Consider the following 22712-nt stretch of genomic DNA (forward strand, 5'->3'; position numbering starts at 1 on the left):
CGACCGTGTCACGAGGCGGCGTTCGCGTATAAAACACGAAGGATCGACGGTCGAAGTGTGCGCGAGACGATTCGCGTGAAGGGGGAGGGGGAACGGTTGACAGAATAGGCGGGTAAGGTGTACCAACCGATCATAGCGAACGAAATACATTTCGAACCTTATCCGACGAGGTTTATTTTTCCGAGGCGAAGTTTCTCGCGTGCCAACGGTGCCGTTGTCGTACATTGAACTCTTACCTTAGCGTCCCTCTGCATCGAGTCAACTGCCAGCCACGTTTATCGGTCCGCGGTACGGCGTTTCTCCGGATGCATGTCCGTTGCAGTGGTCACGAGACGATGAAATCCGCGCCGTTGGACGGTCCTCTCGATGTCAATCCGGTCGTCGATTGAAGCACGCGGTAAAATCGAGCCGAAACCGTAAACGCTTCGCGCTCACATGAAAATGAACTCACAACACTGTTCGCCGGCTTCCCACTGGACCCCGTGCCTCCATCGAATAACCTCCCTCCTCGCCGCGAACGTTGCACGGGAGCAACGACAATTTGGCGCGCGCAGATTAAAATCACGCGAGTGTATATAACCGATAGAAAACACCGATCAGAGAAAGAGTGACGAACGGAGGAGGGAGAGAACGAGAGAAGGGCGCGTGTACTACCGCACCAGCCGGCCGACAGGACACACCACGACAGACTGAAACCGAGGGTAGAAAACGTGGTTGCCTTCGCGACGCCCTCGTGCGTAGTCGGCCGGCATCGGCACGTTTCGTGCACCACCGTCTCGCTCGGCATTCAGGGCCGTCGCACTCGCTGTCGACGCCATTCGGGTCACGTGGTCGTGTCAGGGGTGAACGACGCGACGTGCTACGATCTCTTCTCGATGCTACCGCATATATGTATTTGTTTTACTTCACGGTAAAAAGGGATAGTTCAGTCAAAAGAGACGAATAACTGCGATATGCCCGGTAACGCAGAAGAATCACCTGAATATATGTATACAGGTACTGCTTTATATTCTTGATACGTTACAAACTAACCTTGCATTCGAACTGTTTACGTATATGCGTATGCTGTTTATACTATCGAGTTTTGAATTCGCGCGTTTTGTGAAGAACATGGTGGCACTGTGTCCAGTTAGATATTTGTTTTGAATTATGAAACGTTTGAATTGAGAGACGAGCAATGTTCTATGTTAGATATAATAATATGACTGTGTTGTGAGAATAACTATTACGATAAGGAGGACAAATGAATATGAATGAATGAATATGAAATATTTGTTGTAAAGTCGAATTATCGTAGAAGTGCCATTTTCGAGAGTGTATAAAATTCGATATATGTGCAAATGGCCCGTTACAACTCAGCGATTATTATCGATAATTTGCAAACCTAACATTATGCGAGTGCTGTTTAAGTATTTGGATAGAATATGTAAGCTTGCATTTCTTTATCGTCCTCTTTTAATAAAAGTGAGTTGATATATTTCGAAGTGCGTGATGTTATCAAATATTAACATTCATTAGAAATGTTTAATTAACGTTAGAAATACTAATAAGATTCATGCGTTTCAGTGTTATCGAAAATTCATAAAATTTGAAATGTTCGGTGAAATATTTTTACGTCATTGTTTTGAATTACTCCCATAAATAATATTGCATTGTGAAATAGGTTCCTCTCGATAATCGAAGATTTCCCGATAGACCGCGATGCATATGTACTTTGAAGACGACGCTTGAGAGAAATAAGGTTCTCCAGAACTCCGGAGCAACACAAACTCGGATTATGCATTTCTACAAATTTCAAATACCACGCAATTGGTAACGTACCTCGACTTATATTGTCTATTATATTGCATGTTATTGTAACAATAATTGAAATTCTCGCCAATCTTCTCGTGGTTTAATTTGATTGATGCTACGCTCTAGCATGTTATAAGATAAATAGTTTCTGCTAGCGACTTGAACATTTGTGAATAATAATCATATGTAACAAATGTTGTGAGGATGACTTAACAATAAAAGAGAAACTAAAACTTCTCAAAATAATCTGTAAGTATTATACAAATAAATTTTTTGTTAGTTTTAAACATTTATGCATAATAATCGTGAAGACTAAATCTAGTAAGGATAAGTTAATAAAAAGAAAGCAAAAATACGTAACTTTTTAGAAATTACTAATAAAATGATCATGTTTTAAATACTTTATTAAGAAATGGGAATAAGTATATCCAACAGTCACTTCAAACGATAAGATGAAAGTATAAAATTATACTTGCAGGACAGTTCTCTGTGAAATTGAAACTAATAGTTTACGGTGGCTGCATCTATCCTGTTGTAAAAATGAACCCGGGCGCATAACTGCGAGATGTCGTCGGATATAATTAAGAGTAAAGCGTCGTCTCGAAGGAAGCTTTTACCTTCCGAATCGTGTCGAGTTTCATTGAAACATCAACATTCTTGTCAAAGAGCTCTCGTAAAAAGCACTCAAAGCACTATCGATGAAACCGCCTGTAAACAAATTATAAGTTACCGTTTCTTTGAATACGAACACATAAACGCACAATTATAGATACACTCAAGATTTTTATTATCTCAGAAATTTTTTCAGTAATAATTAAAGACTTTTTACAATTACCATCTTCATGAAGAACAAAGTATTACACTTTTTATTATCTTACGTTTGCATATTAATGCACCATAATTAGTAAAATGTTTGAATATGTTGATAGATATTGACTGAAGTAGTAACATAAAAAAAAATCCTAAGAATATAATCGTGACTGTAAAGCGATCATGCAACGGCCATAAAATAACTACAATAAGGCAAGGCTAAATTGCAGTATATGTTAAAATCAACTTTTTTGACGTTCATATGTTGTGCTTACGTCTAATTTGCTGAAAAAAGACTCCTTATTTTAATATCTTATTACAGAAATAAAATAAATCATATTATCAGATTAATTAGCATATTTAGCATGTTTTGTACACGAAAATCGTGTTATTGATTAGGAAATTTGCTCCTTATTAAATCTCTTAGATTTGCCGATATCGTGATACACAATCCTCAAGCGTGTCGTTCATAGAACTTCGCCTAAACTTTAGTGTGACCTCATTTACAGACCATGTATGCACGACACCTCTTTCGTGACAACAGAGTGGCTCGCACGTACGAGTGCTAAGAAATTTGTCTCGCGACGAAGAAACTTTTTCAAGATGCAGTCTCGTCACGACGCCGGATGTTAGATTTTGCATAGAAAGATTCTTGCTTAGTGGAATATCACAGACTTTGCAGGTTGTGTCGCAATGTGCCTGTAACGAGCAATTCCACGTTTCCTAAGTCGATTGTTCGAAGTAAACATAATCCGTTGTCATGACGACGCAAAGTCGAAAGTGTACTTATATCCTGGTAATATGAATTATATTATCGTTGGTAAAGTTGAAAAATATGACTGTAAAATTAGATTTTCAAGAAAACATGCGAAATACATTTTTTAGCATATAGGTTTCATAAACAGCATCATCATCTGCTATTATGCACGGTACGTCTATCAACGAACGATGTTAGGAGAAATATTTATTACGGTTTTTACTCGATCTGCATAGTTATTTAGCGTGTAGCATGAGGCAGGTGCTGGAAAGTAAATGCAAAGAGTGGCGCGCACGATGGCGGCGCAGAAGTCCTCGTTTACGTGAAGTAGCACGGAAGAAGGGACGATTTATGGTCATTAAATAATGTAACGAAATTTATTCCGTCGCCTCCCTTCCAGGAACTCACGGCGTTAAATTTTCGAGCCACGAACGTGTGTCTACGATTGCGATATTAATGATCGCGGTGTAATAGGGATCCGATAATTGGCCACCGGCCAACGATCGCCTCGCCTCTGCTTCATTGCGAAATTCCGCGATCGAAGAAATTACACGGAGCTTCGTTTCGACGCGTATTACGCGTGCCTAATAACTAGTTTCGCGTCGGGTGCGGTTTTCACGCGAGAGAACCAGTAGTACTGACATTGCCAAACATGCTCAGAATATTTTGCTTCTTCCCGCGCAATTCTTCTTATCGCAAAACTATTAACGTAGCCGCGTTATTTTTCTCCGGTATTCTGAAAACGCGAAACCTATTCTTCCTTCATCGCATGCAGCGAATAAATTTTTCCCTAACCATTAACCAACAACTGGGAAACTACCAAGTCTTCTGTTTCCATGAACACAATCTTCCGCCTCACCTCTTTTTTTCCTACTAACGAAATAGTCGTCACAACTATTTTCTCGCCTTTTAGTTTGTGCGGTGCAACTGCGTGGAAGATACTTCGTTAGAAAGGACGTAACTACCTCAGCGTCTTATTTATGACTCTCGGGATCTTTCGAGGATTTAATTTAACCGAGGCGCATCTTTGCGTTGCACCTGTTATATCATGAAATACGTTTCAAAAAATAAATTCTAAAACTTACCAAAGTTAAAGAATCTTACCCCCAATATACATGGAACACGTAGAGAGGTCAGGATCGAAGAAAATGATGAGTATCAGAAAATTGCAGAAATCTCGGGTGAGATATCAACGATTGCTTGCTTCCATTGTAACAATTCCATCATAAATCCGTGAGTCGGTAGAAGATCGCGACAGGGTCGCAGGTGAAATCTCAACATTATCGCGAAAATGACGGAAACTTTTCATAGGGTCGGGTCATTGGCCCGCAATCGAAAGATACTTAGTCGGATAGGGCACGCGATGCATTAAGACCGAATTTAGTCGACGCGGCGGCGCGCAGTTCGGTGCATGTACTCCTGGCTCGTGCATATGCATTCGCGTGACTTTGCTGGCCTGTAATAAGTGAATTCACGTTCGCTCAGGTCGAAAACTTAGCTAACAAACTCTGCCGCCGCGCCGCACGAGGCCATTCAGCTCGCGAAACTCGCCTGTTTCGAGTCCGTTTAACGGTTTCCCAGAGACCCGCTTTTTCGACCGGCCGCATGCAATGCGAATGCGGTCGTGAACTATGGATTCGCCAGCGGGACCGCATGCAGGTTCGCGTGTGTTCACCCCTTTCGCCTGCCGCGGTCATTGATTCGCCGTCGTGTTTATTCCAAGTACTTTGCCTCGTGTTTTCGATTTAATACACTCCTGCTGCAATCGCGCAATGGTTTTCATCATTTGAAAATTTTATGATAATTTCATTATAAGAACTTTCAAATAGAGTGTTAATGAGTTATTGGATCAAATCGATAGCGATTTCTGTGTTGAAATTGTTGCGTGATTATCATCGTACAGTGTTATCGCATGTTAATAACGAAAACTATAATTATATCTGTTTATTTTTCTATATTTTAGTTTGGGCAAAAAATATTCATCGACGAGGAGAAACATTTCCTATGGACATATGGCAAATCCATTTCGCGCATCCGTGCGTCAGTCATACTTGATGGATTCGTCGAATATGTCGAACAAAAATAGTAGGAGTTTGGAATATGCTTGTATGTCATGACGAAAGTTTACAGGACGCGTCGCAAGGTTTGAAAGAGTCTCAATATCAATAACTAGCTGCATTGAAGATAAAAATTTCTCTCAGAAAGAAAGTATATATGGTATGAAATTCGTATACACACTTTATAAAGAAGTACAATGTCTTTGTCAATATGAAAGTCGATGTAACTTCCTACTCTATTTCTATTATCCGCTATCTATCGCAGAAGAGTTCATTCAAAGTTCGCATTAAAGTATCGCCGCAATATAAGAAACTTTTATCCTTTACAATTTCTCAGAAAGTTTTAGATTCTGTGTTCGTTTTCCTTTAAGGAACAGGATAAAAAACTTCATCGTTATTTCATTTGTACGATACCGGAACCATTTATAATACTTTAGTTTGGAAGCTAAACGAGAGACACGTCCGTATAAATCCAATAGGAACGCAGCTGAATTTATCTTTTCATGAGGGTGCCACGTTAGTCACGTTCATCGGGAAATCGCGAATTGCAGTTCGAGTCGCGACGGAAAAGAAGATTAGATTACTTAGAGGCGTCCCCTTGAGTTCAGTCGTAAAGAGGTTTATCACGACGAGAATGAAAGAGATGGAAAATACAAAGGAACCCTACGCGTTGCTCGTCTATGTCGTAAAAGCGACACAGACACGATTCGTCGGTGGTTGAAGCGAGCAGCGGCCATTAAGAAAAGTCGAGTTCAATAAACTTTCGAACAAAACGGTTGAGTTATTGATCTTCTAGTTACGTCACGTTACCTCTTTTTCACCTGCCAGCTCGTCTATCGAACCGTACAGACTGAAACCGCATTTCCAACGCGCAAATGATCCGTAAAAAGTACCTCGAATCACGAAGAAATCAACAGTCAAAGCGAATTTCGTCTTGATTTCTGCATTTTTATTCGTCGCGTGTTTCACACTATCGATCCGTTTCGGACCGTCTAATTTTTAGTCCAGAAACCAGATATCGCGCCGAGAGAAGATAACCGGGGTCACGTCGGTGATAAACTCGCGACAAGCTTTCTTATAATTTGATCAACTCGCGACAAGCTTTCTTATAATTTAATCAACTCGCGAATAGTTGAACGCCAGATTTCTTTTTGTCTGAAAAGCTTTAGGAAAAGAGTACAGTAAGAAATACAATCGAATTAAAGGCAAAAGTTAAATAATATCTTTTTTATTATATTCGTAAACTACATTCATACAGTTAGAAACCTATGACGTATAATTACTAATATTTATGTAACTATCATTGAACTTTACTGCTTGGAAACTTGAGGAAGTATAATGATCCATTGATTCGAATTTTACAATAAATAGCAGGTTGTTAATTAATAAAATGCTCGTCGAACAACTGAGCCCATCGTGTTACCCAACAATTAACGGTGCCGAAATAACGAACGTGTTATCATGAAGTAGTCAGAATCGATGTTTCATGCTACGACACAATTCATGATTTACGACCGAGCAACTGCAATGGTTCCCGATTCCATCGTTTTCTTTCCTCGTTAACCGATTCAAGCACCAAGGAGGCGCTTCACAAAATAACCAGGGAAAGCGTAAATTCCACAGCCTGCCAACAATACTATCAACACACACATGAAGAAGCCTATTATCCTCCATTTATAGTACCGGCAGACAACGTAACGAAATGCTTTCCATGGGTTCCGGAACCAGGAGAACGAAGTATCCGGTCGGCTGTAAATTAAGGGAAATAAGATGTTTTCCTGTATGATTGATTCATGGTGAAGTATGATTGCGAACATTCCTAATGGAATTAACAAATACGTCGGCCTCCGTTGATGGCCGTCGTCATTACCATTGCTCATATAATTATATAATGGCGCTTTAATGTCGACGAAATGTGATCAGGTTTAATTACACTCGCCATTGAATGTCGATCGTTTTGTTGGAATAGCTAACAAACAAATGTTTGCATTTCACTGTTCATTTTGTTAGCGCAATGTTTAGTGATCTGAACGTGTTTATGTATATCTTCTTTGATGAATTTCACGATTTTATATCGAAAAGAAGTAGATAATCAGTTGAAAAGTAAGATTTAAATATCCGCGAACTACATATGTATCTTGTAAAATAAAACGAGCATTAAAATCTCATTAAGTTTGCAATTTCATCGAATAGCCGTGTACATGATAGGAAGAACAGAGAAAGAGAAGAATTAAAGATGTTTAATGTTGCGTGGATGTATAGTTACGGATTATAGACTTCGTATAGAACAAACGATCAACGCTCGTATTACGAATCGTATAATGGAGCTTGGTTTGATGTTATCTTTAGACGTTTCTTTATGCTCCGGGTGGAGTAGACAAACCGCGATTTAAGTGGATAACTTGATCTTCTAAAGATTGCTCGGAAATACATTGCCGATGCTGGTCGAGCCCAAATTAACTCTACCGACTTAACAAAATAATCTGATTACCCAGCTACTTGCAGTTATACAGATTGATGGCAAAATCGAAAATTAATCTATTTAAGTTTGATAGCGAGCGATATATACGCTAATTTAATTTGCGGTTGAACATGAAATTAACTTTGATACGTTCATCATGATATGGTTTTATTTCGATGTAACCGAGGTTACTAATTTTATACGGATAATAAATGATTGACCACGTCTAGTCAGTTTCTTGTTAATAATTAAATATTTCTCTAATTTTTACGGTTATTTTTATACTGTTATGAATATGCACGTAATCTTTGAATGCATAGTGTTATCATTTAATAATATATTCGAATATATTCATATTGATAGGATTAGAATATTGACGTATATGAATAAATGACTATGTAGTCATTTGGCAAAAATATTTTTGCAAAGAAACGGTACGGGAGATGATTTTTTGAAATAATTTTTCTATAGTTTTGTATGATATAAATTAACAATTCTAACATATTTCAGTATAACCTGGAAGACCATACATTTAAGGATTAAATTTATATGAATGCATAAATAAAAATTCTCTGGTACAGTGACATGGAAATATAGTAGAACTAATACTATTGGAAATTCATTAGAACTCGACATCAATCTTGTATAAACGTCGAATCATATTTCGCTCAAATTTTTGTCAAAGTAGGTCATCCTTCATGCAAGGTACAAGATATATTTCATCGTTACTTGTAGGTGTCTTTTTTTTTATCGACTGACGTGGAGTTCCGTATGTATATCTCAATTAAGTATCGTCATACTTTGGTGCAGGAAGATTTTGAGGTGGATCCCTTCCTTTGCCCGCAGGTTGCTCGTCAGCCTCCTTCGCTTGCAATATTGATATTTCCAGTTCAATTTTACCCTATATCGATATATTACGTCAGCCTACTTCGATGTTTTACGAATAATTCTAAATAAACTTCAAAATAAGAAAATAAACGAAGAAGAACGAGGTAAATGGGCATATTCGCGATGTTCGTTATCGAAGGAACACATTCCCAGCGAATAATTTTAGAAGGGATTAAAAGCTTTCATTTTAATGAGGACTTTGGTATTGACTTGATTTATAAAAGGAGACAGTGTTACAACTGCGATGGAGTAAAGTAAATGTTTGTTTCCTCGAATGTTAATGAACATTAGATTTTTATGATACGCACCGCCTGCACGTATTGGGCTGCGTTCACGCTACGCTCCAATGGCCACCAAGCTTTGATTCGTGTCACTTTGAACATATCGATCGTTGGTAGATTCGGATTGAGTAGCTCTAAAGTACAGTTTTTAGAATTTGGACTTCCCCGTGGCATCTTGGCTAAATCCAACGTTAATGCTCCTAAAAGTAGATAAAAATATTCATACCGATTGTGTCAGAACCTTTGAAACCTTCTGATACACATACAAAATCTTACGAGACATTCGAATATTTATAGACTCTACTATAGATATACTATGCGTGTTATACGAGACAGGTTTTCCACGATAAGTGTTCAAATGTTTGCTTGTATATGCATCAGCGATATTGAAAATTCGTCTGCAGCAGATTAATGGATAAACACGACGATTAATCTAACGTTTGTTTTACCGAGAAAATCGTCCGAAGAGAAATGATCGCTGTCCCAAACTTGCAGGTGTAATCTACATGGCAGTTTGTCCTCGGTTTCGCTTATAGCAAAGATGGATGTCTTTTTGCGTACGATCATAACGCGCTCACCCTTGCAATACATAACGCGAAATATAAATCGCCAATTGAAATTGCCCTCTCCGGTTAAGGAATTATAATGAATGTCAGTTCTTTGATAATCGTCGTAAACAATCCAGCTGAAAAATTAATCATAGCGATTTATACAAAAATAGCTCATCTATTTCCTAGTAAATTCTTCAAATAGCCACCGCTATCTGCAATTTTCAAATTCACCCTTTCACGTAGATATCGGAACACTTTTCTCCGGTAAGGAATTGGCTGTCGACGAGGGGCACGTCCTCGGTGTTCCAAACGATCACACGGATTTCATATTCCTCTGGTACAGGTGGACTGATGTTCACTGCCGGTTTCGGAGGAAGCTCGTTAGATTGAAACATGTCGATCCAAAGTTCCAATTTACCCTGAAGCATCGTTCGAGAATGCAAATCGTGCTTTTAGAATGCTCAATGAGTATTTAGGCAGTTGAAAAAATGTTTAATTTCTGAATGTTACATTCGGACGATATCGTCTTCCCGATAATTCTAGATTAATTCTTTCACAGTGCACCTCAGTCTCTTCTGTAAAATATTTTTCTATCATGCTAACCATGAAATATAGTACCATAAATTTCTCATTAAAATAAATCAGAAATACTAAGTTTTAACGACGAGTCTCCAAGTATACGTCTTATGATTCTTTTTCTTCGAAGAAGACAGCCAGCTGTCGAAAGTTTAGCCAAACTCGCTTTTTATCTTAAACGACTCAATCTTAGTCACAATTCTACCGTAGATAAAAGCACAGACTCGTCTTTTTTACAACCTGCTCCAATCCGGGCCTGGTAGCATTAAAAAGCGGGCGTCTTTCGACGTGTTCAGGCACCAGGACGCAGCCACAAATAGGGAAATCTTGCCATTGATGAAGGACGTTCAGTGCCATACATTCTTGCCTCTCTGAATAGAAATCATCAATCACCGATAAAGTGAAATTCATTCTGACGACACAGTTCCCTCCCGATCGAAACGATTAATTTTTAAAATGTACCGTTTTCCGCTTGCTCGTTGACGAATGGAAATCTTTTTCGTCCAATTCTCACGTAATGCTTCCGGTACTCCGGCAATGGGAGATTGTTCCTTTTGCAAAGTTGCTCGAGTATCTGCGTCGGTCTCTCGCGGTCTCTCCACTTATTGTACCCTCCCTCGTTGTACGTCTTGGAAATACCGCAAGTAGCTCGGTGTCTGCTATAGAACCGATTCTCCAAGTCGATCTTCGTCTGTCCTACTAAATCGTCAGTCGTAGTTGCATCGTAGTCCCATACTTGTATGATCATCATGTAATCTTGAGGGAAAGTGGCTTCTATCTCGAAGAGCCTATAAATTATTCGAGATTAACGCCCTTACGCATTCTCTGTTCTATTGGGTGTCTTAAAACGAAACATATATATAGTATTATAATCAGAGTTCTCTTACACAATAATTTACTATTTAATAATATTAATGAATTGACAAGTCGAAATTATTTTAATATCTAGTACTTTATTCAATGTTTTAATATTTCTCCCAAAAAAGAGGGAAAGATAGAATTCTATAATGTTAATCGCGATAGATTCAATAATGTTGCTTTGACTGAAAATTAGAAAAGTGAATGGCTTTTGAACGAGCGCTATCAAAGCGAATCACATGTAATCTACCGTGGAAAGTGGATAAAAGAATTATGCGACGTGGAAAATGCAACGGTCAACAGGGAGTTAACGAAATTAAAGTGCTATCGTACCGTCCGAAAATGGGATTTAGCTGATTCGGTATGTAATTCTTTTTATCATTGATAAACGTTTTCCCAAGCTTGACGCACAGATACGGGTCAGATTTTCCGCTGAGGGGATCGCTAGGCTGCAAGTCGATACCTATGGGTGAAATCGATTCATTCTCATTAGTTTATCACGCCATGTAAACGTCATAAAACGTCGTGTCTCGCACACCTTTCACGACGTAAAGTCTGACCAGAAATTTGATGGGATCCGATTGTGGATAATCGCCATACAGACCATTAGCCGCGTTTCTGCCGCTTTTCGTTTTGCAGGGCAAGTTGTTCGGGTGCGGCCAGTGATATACACAAATGCGTCCCTGTCAGTAGATGTTATAATTTTATTAATGGATTATATTTTATAAATGGATATTTTATCCCAATATTAGGTTATAGCAATGTTCATATTTCTTTGAATGAACGTCAAACATCGTTACTTTTACGCAAGATTTACATGATCAATTTTCATTATTACATTAAAACTAAATGATATCCTGTAACGTACAAGTTTGATTGTTCTATGCAAAATTCAAGATTCAATTTTAAGATTGAGGTATAAGTGATTCGAGTAACCCTGCTTTACTATGTATATGCAGATTGCAGAGATATTTTAACCGCTAGATTCGAGATAAACCTTGAACTTTCCAACGTAATTGTCTGTATCGTAGTCGGGATCCTCGCTTTTCTTCCCCTTCCATAGTTCGAATGATCTCAGACGATCCTGAAAGCCGGCGAATTGCGGTTGCATCTCCAGTTCTCCGTTGTATACCTGTTTCCCGTCCAATGAGACAGCTGAGCTGGTGAAAATGCGCTAAAGCGTAGGTACCTTGAACGTCGTCACGAGCTTCTGATCACCTGGTGACAAGCTGCCTAGCTCTCTGCTTCTTTCCTCCTGGAAACGCCATGTTTTGCTTAACAGAGATCCGTGGAAATTTATATACATCGAGTTACTCGCGTGATCGACCCTCTTTCGCCCTACCTCCATGGAAGCGAAGTATTTACTCCACCAGTCGAGAGACTGATCCTCTTCTGGCTTGTAGTCAATTTTCTTCTTCTTTTTTTTTCTTGGTATCACATGCGCGAAAATCTTCTTTAAGGACCGTAATATTTTCCTAATCCATGATTTCTTCTTGTACATCTTCTTGTACGGTATCAACTCCTTGTTCTCGTCTTCTTTCAATGGATCGTAATCGATCGGCAAAGGTGCTTAAGGATAACATTATCATATGAAATGAGTTTTTAAGAATGAGATTTGTAAACCTTAAGAGCCATCACCATAGGAAATAACGTTTATGTTTATCATGGATACAACACCCTAGTACAGTAGTATCTTTTATTTCAATTTTTATTTCGATACTTTAGCGACTGGTAATTTGTAATATTCACTTGGAACGCTTTATTTATTTCATTATCAAATTTGCTACCGTGTAGAGAACTTGTAAGATTTCAGAAATAATATCAATCGATGAATATTAGACGCACGTATAAATAAAAGAATTTCATTTTTAAGGATCTTTCTCTGATACAGCTGTATCTTCGAATGGATTGATAAACTAGATTTTGAATAAGGGACGAAATTCACTAATAACTAGAAGCAAGTTAATCTCAATTTCCAGTCGGATAATGCTCGAGCTCATGTTCCTCGAGGGGTAAAAAACATTTGTTCGTAGCGTATAAACATTTCGTAGAACTTTAATTAACAAAGTTTTCTATTGCGTGCGGTGTGGAACCACATTTTCCATGGTATTATTAACTTCCGTTGAAACCGACCGCGATCAAATATTTAATAACCACCTGAAATGCCTCCGAAGTTGGCGCACATTTTCTCTGAATCTATGGTATATGGTCTGTGGTATACGATGAGGCATACCAACGTCATTGGACGTTGATATTTCACGCAAGGAATCGCTCGTGCTCCACGTTTTATATTTCAACGAACGTTATTTCAACAATATTTTGCATTTTTAGATTCGTAAGAAGAAACTTACAAATCGTGACAGATTGTCTTTTAGTCCATGGAGATTTCAAAATCGATTTGGTGCCGTGTATACGCGCGTCGTAATCCTCCTCTGTTATTAATTGCTCGAGAAAGACGTAAACACTGGGTATTATGCAAATCCCGACGTATTTGAAGCATCCAAATCCTCGTGAGTCGTAAGCTTTTATTGTGATGCAGGGATAATAGATATCGAGCTCTGGCATGTCCTTAGAGAATTTTCATATATTAACGTATATATAATGCGTACATTGTACATATACATACGAGTATGTCGATACATTTGAATCGAATTAGATATTTCCTTAACGTTAAAATAATACTTGTACGACGATAATGAAAAATGTTTGAAACGTTACCAGTTCGACGACAACATATGTCTGCTTGTAGTTACTGAATTTCTTGGCATTCTCCATCACTTCTGACTTGACTTGAACGGCGGCACACTCTATAACAATCTGAGGGTTTAACACCGGCATGCAATTAATCTTCTTCATGTCTCGTACGCCCCAAAATATAACTTCAAGCCTGTAACTCGTCATTTTTGGCCTGATGTCTTCCGGTATGTTGTAAATGACGTCTTGCATTGAGGAGTCTATAATTTTGTCCACAGACTTATCGTCCATCGTCTGAAATAATACATAGTTGTACTCGTGTCATTAATATTTCGTGGGCTATTAAACGTAGAATAAACCGTTAAACTGTTCTTTAACTCTAAAGGTGATTTAACAAGTTTATTGCTACTGTCATGCCAACCACAATATTATATTTATTGAATATTATATTTATTGAAAAAATGATAAAGTTTAACATTTTGTACGTGTTAAACTCTTAAAATAGGATTTGTACCAGTTCATTTCATCGTTCGTAATTAAATATTCTGAAGAATTATCAATCGTCGAATTTCATTTATATTCATGCGACCACGTCATTTTTGTGACTTAACCTTTGTCTTCCGATCTACGTTTGCATTTATGAATAGAATGGATAGCGCGCGTGGGAGACGGATATTAATTTCGTAATCAATCCGCGCGTAAGATGACAGAAAAGTTCATTAGCGCGGAGGCGGCAAAGATTCTCTCTCTCTCTCTCTCTGTCTCTGTCTCTCTTACGAGTCGAATATCGATCAGTATTACCTCTCTTACCTCTATGAGCTCGAAAGCAGCGAGCACCGAGCCGCTGAAATCCCTTTGCGATTTAAATTTGTACCACTCGAGTTTCGGAGGGAAATTAGGCGGCGAGTAAGTTTCCTCCGCCAGCTTAACTAATGGGATAGTTGTGCATCTCCCACAGAACTCCTTGAAGCCCTGTAAATTTCGATTCGACATGATTTCAGGGTGAACCACTTAGAGCTTCTATCAATTTGTAAATCACTGCCATATCGAAGATCGCATATGATTAAACATCATATATACTTTGCAAGATTTGATATTCCGGACCATCCCCTTCTCCCTGTGCCACCTATCAAATTTTATCTCAGTACCATTGGGAAATACAGCCTAGAAATTTACTTCTATGAATTTAAAAAAGCATTTCACTTACGCATATATCCTCATCGTACACTTGCAAAATCGCTTTAGGCGGATTTGATTTAATGTACTCTTTCGTCCCATAAATAGTTGTCGGCGGTAGTATCAAAGTTTGATCCCAGAACGGATCCAGTGTCTGCTTAATAATCTGGAAAATTTCGAATACTTTCAATCCCCTGAAGTACCTTTTCAGAAACCGAGGAATTTCCTCTTACGATTCGAAGTTTGAAAAGTGCCAATCCTTGAAATATTTAAACGGACGTTTGAGATAGAAAATCGAAAGAAATCTAAATCGCTGCTCGTGAAACAGATTGCCAGCGAATTCTGTGGAAATCCATTTACAAATAACGGGGAACCTTCGAGGAATGGAACCGCGGAAATCTCCGCGGTAATAATAACGTGACGAGTTCACCTCAGGAAGCGTGGGTGAATTATCGACACAAAACTTACTCTGGTGGAGGCCGTGTAACCGTGAAACGTGACACGCACGATGGGATCCAATAAACCGGATGCATCCATGCCAGGATCAAAGCGACCTTGGAATATGTGAGCTCGCAACTGAAATGTCTGCAACGCAACCGATGACAAACTCATTTTAACATTTGAGATATTTCCGACGATATTACATTAATGCGTCTATAGAATAGTTAGATCTTTAAGATGGATCAACGTCAAGTTTGATTTTTGAGTCGTTGAATCTCATTTCAGGTGACGCTTAAATTAAGAAAAAAATAATAGCTACTAAAGCCTGGATTCTTCGATCAGGACATTTTGATTGTTCGTTGATGTGAATCTCGATGGAAAGATTGATGATATTGGCACCTTTTGTTGTAGGTTGAATGCACAGTGATGCATAGTGTATTTGATAATATACTATATTTTGTAACGTAGCGGATATACTACAACATTTAATACATTGTTTGTCTCAATTCATTTATATTATCGGAACGCTCAAATTATTTCTCTATAGATTTATGTCACGTAAATTAATGATTTCGAAATGTTTTATTACATTTGGATACAATGCATTCATAGAGTAACTCGTTCGTTAGGAGAAGAAAGCTTTTTAAGAACAAACGCGTTGAATTTATGATGTCAAGCGATAATAATTTAACGCATACTCAATTCCGTGTAAAAGGTGTGTGCGCTCGGGGAATGCATTGCGGCGAAAATTAAAATTTCAATTTCGCGTTGTAGTTGTCAGGAATGCGTGCCGTTTCGATTGTTTAAATTTCTCTAGTGTAATGAAAGTATTCGATACTAAATTGCATTTCATCACATCAACGTCAAAAAGCTTCCTTGACTCAAATAAAACCCTCGACAAAAGGAATAAAACGAAGGAATGTTAATTATCAAAGAGAAGAGTAGATAAACCGTCGTTAATATTGGAAATTATGAATGTAACCCAGTGCGTGACATGGCAATTAGAAAGGAAGGAAAAGAAGGTATTCTTGGCAAAGAAAAATATACCCTCGTTTTTGCCTGGCGTTTCTTGAATGCCAGGGATTAATTAAAGCCCCTGGCTCAAGCTACGAAACGAGACGCGTCTAAACTTGACCTTACTCTGAAATTCTCACCAACGAGAAATTTTCATACCGTGGAACGTGTGTACTCCAAATATTTGGGAAACGAATCAATGTTTCTTTCATGGTCCACCTTGTAACCGGGTGGAATCGAGGCCCAACAAGCTCCTATATACTCGGCGTTTCCAAGCCACAGGAAGATTTCAAGCTTGCAGGCCATGTAATCGGCACCTTCCTCATCCCGTGGATGTACCAAAAATACATCAACCCTCTGACCGCATAATGATCCCCTCTCGGTCAATTCTTCTGAATAAATAATTCGTTCGGCTGGAAATCGTGCGTACGCCACTCGTTTCGAGCCGGCTATCATCCAAATGAAAACGTCAGGTAGGCCATGCTGGGGCTGGTAAATTTGTAAGAAGTCTTGCGTTGCTCACGGTAAAATAAATTTTCCATGGAGGTACGCGGAACAAGGAGGACGCTCGTATTTAAATATTTCATGACGATTTGCAATGTCTATGAGTAGAAAGGGCAGCGCGTCGTTATCTTGCGTTCTCCATGGAAAATTCTTCGCGAGAGTAGGGACACAAGATCACGAGGAAAAAAGATATGCAAATTTAGAAGCAACTTTGTTCCTTGTTCTCCGAGGATTAGTTTCTTGTGTTTGTCCGAAACAAGCTGGTAAAGGGAAAAAGTCAGCGTAAAGCTTTTACCGTCTCATTGAAGTGTTTAAAACTTCTCCTTTCCGTCTCTCTACAGCGAAGATGTAAATTGAATACATATAGACCTGGTAAGATTTGTAAGTAGACCGGGGAACGTTTATGTCGAATGGAGGAAAGTGGAGGTTAAAGAATTTAAAAAATTTTCCAAGTAAATAGGAAAGTAAAAAATGTCGTAGGAACTTAATAGTCTACAGAATCACAAATGTAATCGGAATCAAGATTAATTTCTTCTTAATCTTTATATCGACGATAAAAATATTCACATTTCATTAGTAACTAGGTTACCTAGGTACTTCGAAGAGACGTCTTTTCGTAGATTAAACATATCTAGAGCGATAGTTTCATCTTCATACGTCTCCAAGATATTCATAACCACTGTGAGTTATTTGAAATAATTACTTGAAACTACAATATGGAATTGAAAGCAATTCGATGATATTTCCATAAGAACATAAGCGGTTGTCAATGAAGTAAAAATAGTTATTCGATTTGCCAATTGTTCCAGAAATAGAAAATGTTCGTGACGGAGAAACATGAAATACAACTTACGTCTTCCCGTAGCTTTTTCACTTTAGCCAGATACTGATACGCATGTGCCATTGCGATTCTCGTGTAGTGATTACTGGGAAGTTCGCCGTTGATCTTGATCCTCTTTAGGATATTCTCGATCTCTTTATGGCATAGATTCACGCGATGGCGATCGAGCTTCGTGGTGCCACCTTCGTCATCGTATCGCCCCGTGTCTAATGTATGCAAATAATGTATGCAATGGCTCTTCATGGTACGAATCGTCTCGTTGTAGAATTTGTAAGTGTCTGGATGTTGGAGCTCGACCATGTCCTCTAGTTGTTCCAACTTTTGCTCCTGTCGTGGCAAATTAAAATTATTCTGGTATCGCTGTTCTAGTTTGGAAACAAACTTGCTCGTTTCCCGCTACCATCGTGAGAACTCGACTTCAGGATATATAAAATATTTCTTTCGAATGAAAGAACTTTTCGGTTGGCCATTACGACGCTCTCATATTAATCGCGATTTGTAATTTTAGCACGTACACTGACTTATTGAGAAATTAATGCGAACGAATGGCCAGGTTGCGAAAGTTTTTAGCTAAAGTTTCGTTGATAGAATGACAGGTGTTTAGAAAAGTTTGGAAGTAGGTAACTTGACATACATCGAAGGAATAAGTCGAATTTAATAGAGCATTTACGATTTATCCAGCTTAATTTCCTTTTGATATCGAAGAACAAACGAAGCTCACTAGGAAATCGGCGATGAAAGCTAAGCTGTTACTGTTGTGCATTCGCCAATCGAGATTCGGCCACCAAGATCTAACGTAGAGGCAGGGTTTTCGCGAGCCAAGAGGCACGTAATTATATTTGCCATCCAATGTTCCAGTCAATCGTGGCAGGGTCTCGCTTTCGAACTCCGGTTTACGGTCTGGCATCTGGTTTCCTGTTGAAAATTGATCATATTTTACATAGGGCAACCGTACATAGCGTAACTTGTCGTTCGTATTAACAAGTAATTGGAGAGTGGAAACGTAGTTTCGTTATGGAAGTTCGAGTGGCGGGTCCCATATTTCGATCATTCGTAAAGAGTGGTTGAAGAAAGTATACACAAGAATCCAATACCATCGTTATTGTCCTCAAAGCATTGGCTGCGAGCAAATTGTCTGTTACCGGCATTCCCGAGGCTAACCTCGAAGCTTATCGATTTCGTCCAAAATTTTCCCCGATCGATCATACTTATATCGTATAACACAGTGACCAGGTAATATTCTTCCGTCTTCCACAAGCTTCTCTTTGAAAAAAGAAACGATCCGATAGTTAGTGGTTGTCAATTTAGACAAAAGATGAAAAGGTATTTCAAGCAGAGTTTGGAATTTTTAACCTAATCCTTAAACATTTAACAGATACAAAGAACTTAAGACATTGTAAAGTTGTTAAACTATTCCTTGCAAATATCATAAAATATCGTCCTACAAGAAAATGTCCATGAATTCGCTATAACAAAAGCAACCATCATACCAATGTAGAATCACGTAAACAGGTAGTTAAATCAATGAAATGTTATTACGTCGGGTTATTGTATAAATTATTAAGCGCTCACTCTTGCTACACGCTGAATGAAGCGTGACGATGAATTAATATTTATTAATAACACACAAACTGTCGTTTTATGTTATTTATTGATTTCCAATTCTGAAAAATCTATTTATAGCGCAAATTTTGTCTAAGGAATCATACTTTTATATAAGCACAGAAGGTTGTATATAATATATAATCCTGTAATGTAATACGTAATTCGTTGTAGAATAGTATCTGATCAGAGACGGTTCGTTTCTCCTTATTATCTTACATTTAAACCCTTCCTTCCCATTTTTCATTGTATATAGTTAAAAGGACTGAAATCTAATGCTATAACATTGAGCATTGCAAACTTGAGATTTGTCGACGCCTAATTAAAAGATTTAAAATTTTCGAGATTTGAAATTCTGCTCTTATAAAATAATCAGATAGTAATAGAATGTAATGTACAAAAGAAAGAATGATCACTGCAGATGTACCTCGATAATAGGAGCCGCGAGCTCTCTTTCAGCACTGATTCTAGCCGTTGTTGTTTCTGAGTCATCCATTTCAGTTTTTAAGGAGAGAAGAACTCTACCGCGATAAAAAGGAAGGGCTATCGAGCACTTGCCAAAACAGCTGTTCCTTTCTGTAGTCCCGGACCCATAAAAGTGTAGGAACGATGGCCCAAAGGTCGGTAGGAAACCTGATAAAAGTAACATCTAGCAATATATCAGGTTATTTTGTCTTGTGTGATCTTAAAAAAAAAATTAAGAAAAATTTCGTATCATATTGTAGATTGAATGATATTCATTACAATCTCATTTTATTGCTTACACAATTAAAATGTATATAGTCACATATTATGACTATGTACAAAAAATTTGTGATATTAATAATCCTTTGTTTCAAAAATTTAAACGAAAATTTGATCTATAGTATATTTCAATCCATTTTTCAATTTATAACATCGTTATGGTATTGATAATGGAAGAACGAATGTGAATTAAAAAAGAAAAAGAATATATCGTACTATATCGAATCGAACTAACGTTACACGACGTTGGTTATATTAAATGCAGGCGAGTTAGCTGTTCACGAAAAAAAAGGGTGGAAGAAGTTAAAGTACGAATAGAACAGAACAAACACAGAGGTAACAAACAAACGTTAATCAACGTTTCGATGGCAACTGCTTATTTGAATTTCGTTTACGTACGATATTCTGTCGTTTAATTTATCGATCTCGATTCGATGTTATATGTATTCCTGCTGTATTATCCTTTGAAATCTTTTTCTCGTGATTCTCGATACTCGAAGAAAAGAATTTCCAATAGCATGTATAATACTCGTACGAATTTACCATACTCTCCAGAATTCGATATTTTGCTCATGTTGAGAATATAAGAAGCCACGACACACGTTCGACAGCTATTAACACGATGCTTGATAGCAATCCTGACACGTTGACACAGTGATGGGAACATTTCTCTGAACGTAATCTTTTCATTAAATCGCGGCCTGTAGGTTTGCCATGCTTCGCTCGTCGTTTCCTGAAAACGTTGTCGAAATGAAACAAAAGGGTCATTCTATAAGCGTCATAGTGTTCTATTTTACATTTCGAATTTCTATGATCAAAGTCAAATGGTAACTCGGCTGAAAACATATGCGTACGCAGTTGGTAATTAGAAAGGTAAGAATTGAAACGATTGAAACTAATGAATAGGGAAAGTTGAATTATCGATGGCGATTTCAATTAATAATTACCTTCATTCCAGCGAACGATATCTGCACGAACGGGTTAATATTTTCGAAATCATTTTTTACGCATAGGCTGCTCATATCTGGTAACCCGTCAGCTCGATAAATCGTAAAAATGTAGCACGCTTGTTGCCTATAGGGTAGAAATTCACCACCGACAGGCAACAAGAGGTTCCTGTAATTATTCGCTTTCCATTAATCGGCTGACAAGCCAATGCGCTCCGAATTCGAATCCACCCCAAATCGATTTTGGAACACGCACAAATACCCTATTACATTAAAAAGGCTACTGGAATGTGTCTCTATTCTCTGTCGTACAGGCAATAGAACGCAATACGAGTATGTATGCAGATGTATAGTGAGGGGTTAAATTGTTGGTGTTGGAACGTATAAATTTATAGGGAAGTGCTCGAAGATTGGGAATGAATGTTGTACAATATCTTAAATTTATGGATATATATAGGAAATAAATATGACTAACATTTAATATTTGGAAACCACAGAAAAAAATATGACCAACATCTTTGCTGATATTTCGAGTTTTATAGGTTCACAGATAAAGAAATTTTTATTAAATGGAATCCTATCGGATGATGCTACTTATATTTAAAATTTGTGAATTTTATGATCTATAATGTTCAAGTTTAAATACAAATTTCAGAGCGTATTTTAATGGATTTAGATTAAAGACGCCCGTCAGGTAGAATATCGATTTCATGTTAATGTCATAAAGGAGTTTGCTACTTTTCAATTTGATTCTGAAGGCGTAATATGTCTCAAGATCTTCAATTTGGAAATTCTTAATATCATACAATTAATAAGTGATATTACGTGTTAAAGTATTTTGGAGTGAAAATTACCCTTCGATGTCGTCCTCGCCCTCTGTATCCGGATGTACTTTCAATTTCTCTCCTTTCACATTAATCGCGATATTACATTTGACGTAACCTTTCGGTCCCGCAGAAACATCCTTTGGATTTGTCAGCATTGCCCATTTGTGATAATATTGATGATCTGTTCAGGTCGATAAATTTATTATGCCACTGCCTCTTTTCCAATATAATAAATTAAAAATTAAAATAGGATAACGGGGAACTAAGATGAATCGAGAAACTCAAGGAACTAAATATCACCTGGTTGATCCCAAACGAGAGCAACTTCGAAAGTCGTACTTCCATGAAACTTGAGACGTAAATAACCCTTCAGATATACAGCTATCGTAATTTTAGTGCTTAAAAGTTCGTTTAAGTTGCAAAAAAGATCGAACACGAAATACTGTAACAGTTAAAAAGTTTAATAGATGAAATCGATAAAAGTTTCGTGAGAACGACATTTTCCAATTTTACTTCATTATAGATTGGTGAATCCGTTCTTTCGCGAACCACCGTTTTTTTCCTCCGATTTCCCACTTTAACCACGACCATAGGATTTGCATTTTGGGGCAAATGTTTCGCTTTCAGAATCTTTATGCAAATCTGATAGACATTCGACCGAGTTTTCCTGGGGCTCATTACGTTTCGATATACTCGATTGTTTGTATTTCATATACTTCACGCTGTTTGATTTATCGTCTGTTTGATTGGCATATTTCATACAGGTGTTTATCCATTAATGAAAGTTAACTAATTATTTATCCTTTGGTAATAAGCGAAGATATGTCTATTTCCTTTAATGTTGATAAAAAGTAATTTTTAGAGAATTTAGGTGACTATAATAATACAC

General features: G+C 37.8%; 2 protein-coding genes across 4 annotated transcripts in view; both read right to left on the minus strand.

The window, feature by feature from the left end:
- LOC117233040 (small conductance calcium-activated potassium channel protein) overlaps nt 1–689 on the minus strand; it is a 235997-nt gene extending 235308 nt beyond the window's left edge. For 2 of the 3 annotated variants that reach the window (XM_033492920.1, XM_033492919.1), the window contains exon 1: nt 237–689. The gene's annotated coding sequence lies outside the window, so the exon portion shown is untranslated. The remainder of the gene's footprint in view (nt 1–236) is intronic. The other variant, XM_033492921.1, reaches the window with a different exon arrangement.
- Nucleotides 690–8663: 7974 nt separating this feature from the next.
- Nucleotides 8664–22501, minus strand: LOC117233079 (otoferlin-like). The gene is given in 25 exon segments (XM_033493016.1): nt 8664–8780; nt 9076–9248; nt 9498–9733; nt 9831–10018; nt 10416–10546; nt 10638–10963; nt 11367–11496; nt 11572–11716; nt 12031–12165; nt 12376–12602; nt 13385–13601; nt 13752–14021; nt 14538–14699; nt 14935–15069; nt 15372–15488; nt 16518–16841; nt 17716–18030; nt 18425–18763; nt 18796–18966; nt 19733–19938; nt 20593–20782; nt 20997–21165; nt 21851–22004; nt 22124–22265; nt 22337–22501. Coding segments are annotated over 25 exon segments (4884 nt in total).
- Between the last annotated feature and the right edge of the window lie 211 nt (nt 22502–22712).

Source organism: Bombus vosnesenskii, unplaced genomic scaffold, assembly GCF_011952255.1.
Source record: "Bombus vosnesenskii isolate JDL3184/JDL3185 unplaced genomic scaffold, Bvos_JDL3184-5_v1.1 scf7180000013294, whole genome shotgun sequence".
NCBI classification, from domain to species: Eukaryota; Metazoa; Arthropoda; class Insecta; order Hymenoptera; family Apidae; genus Bombus; species Bombus vosnesenskii.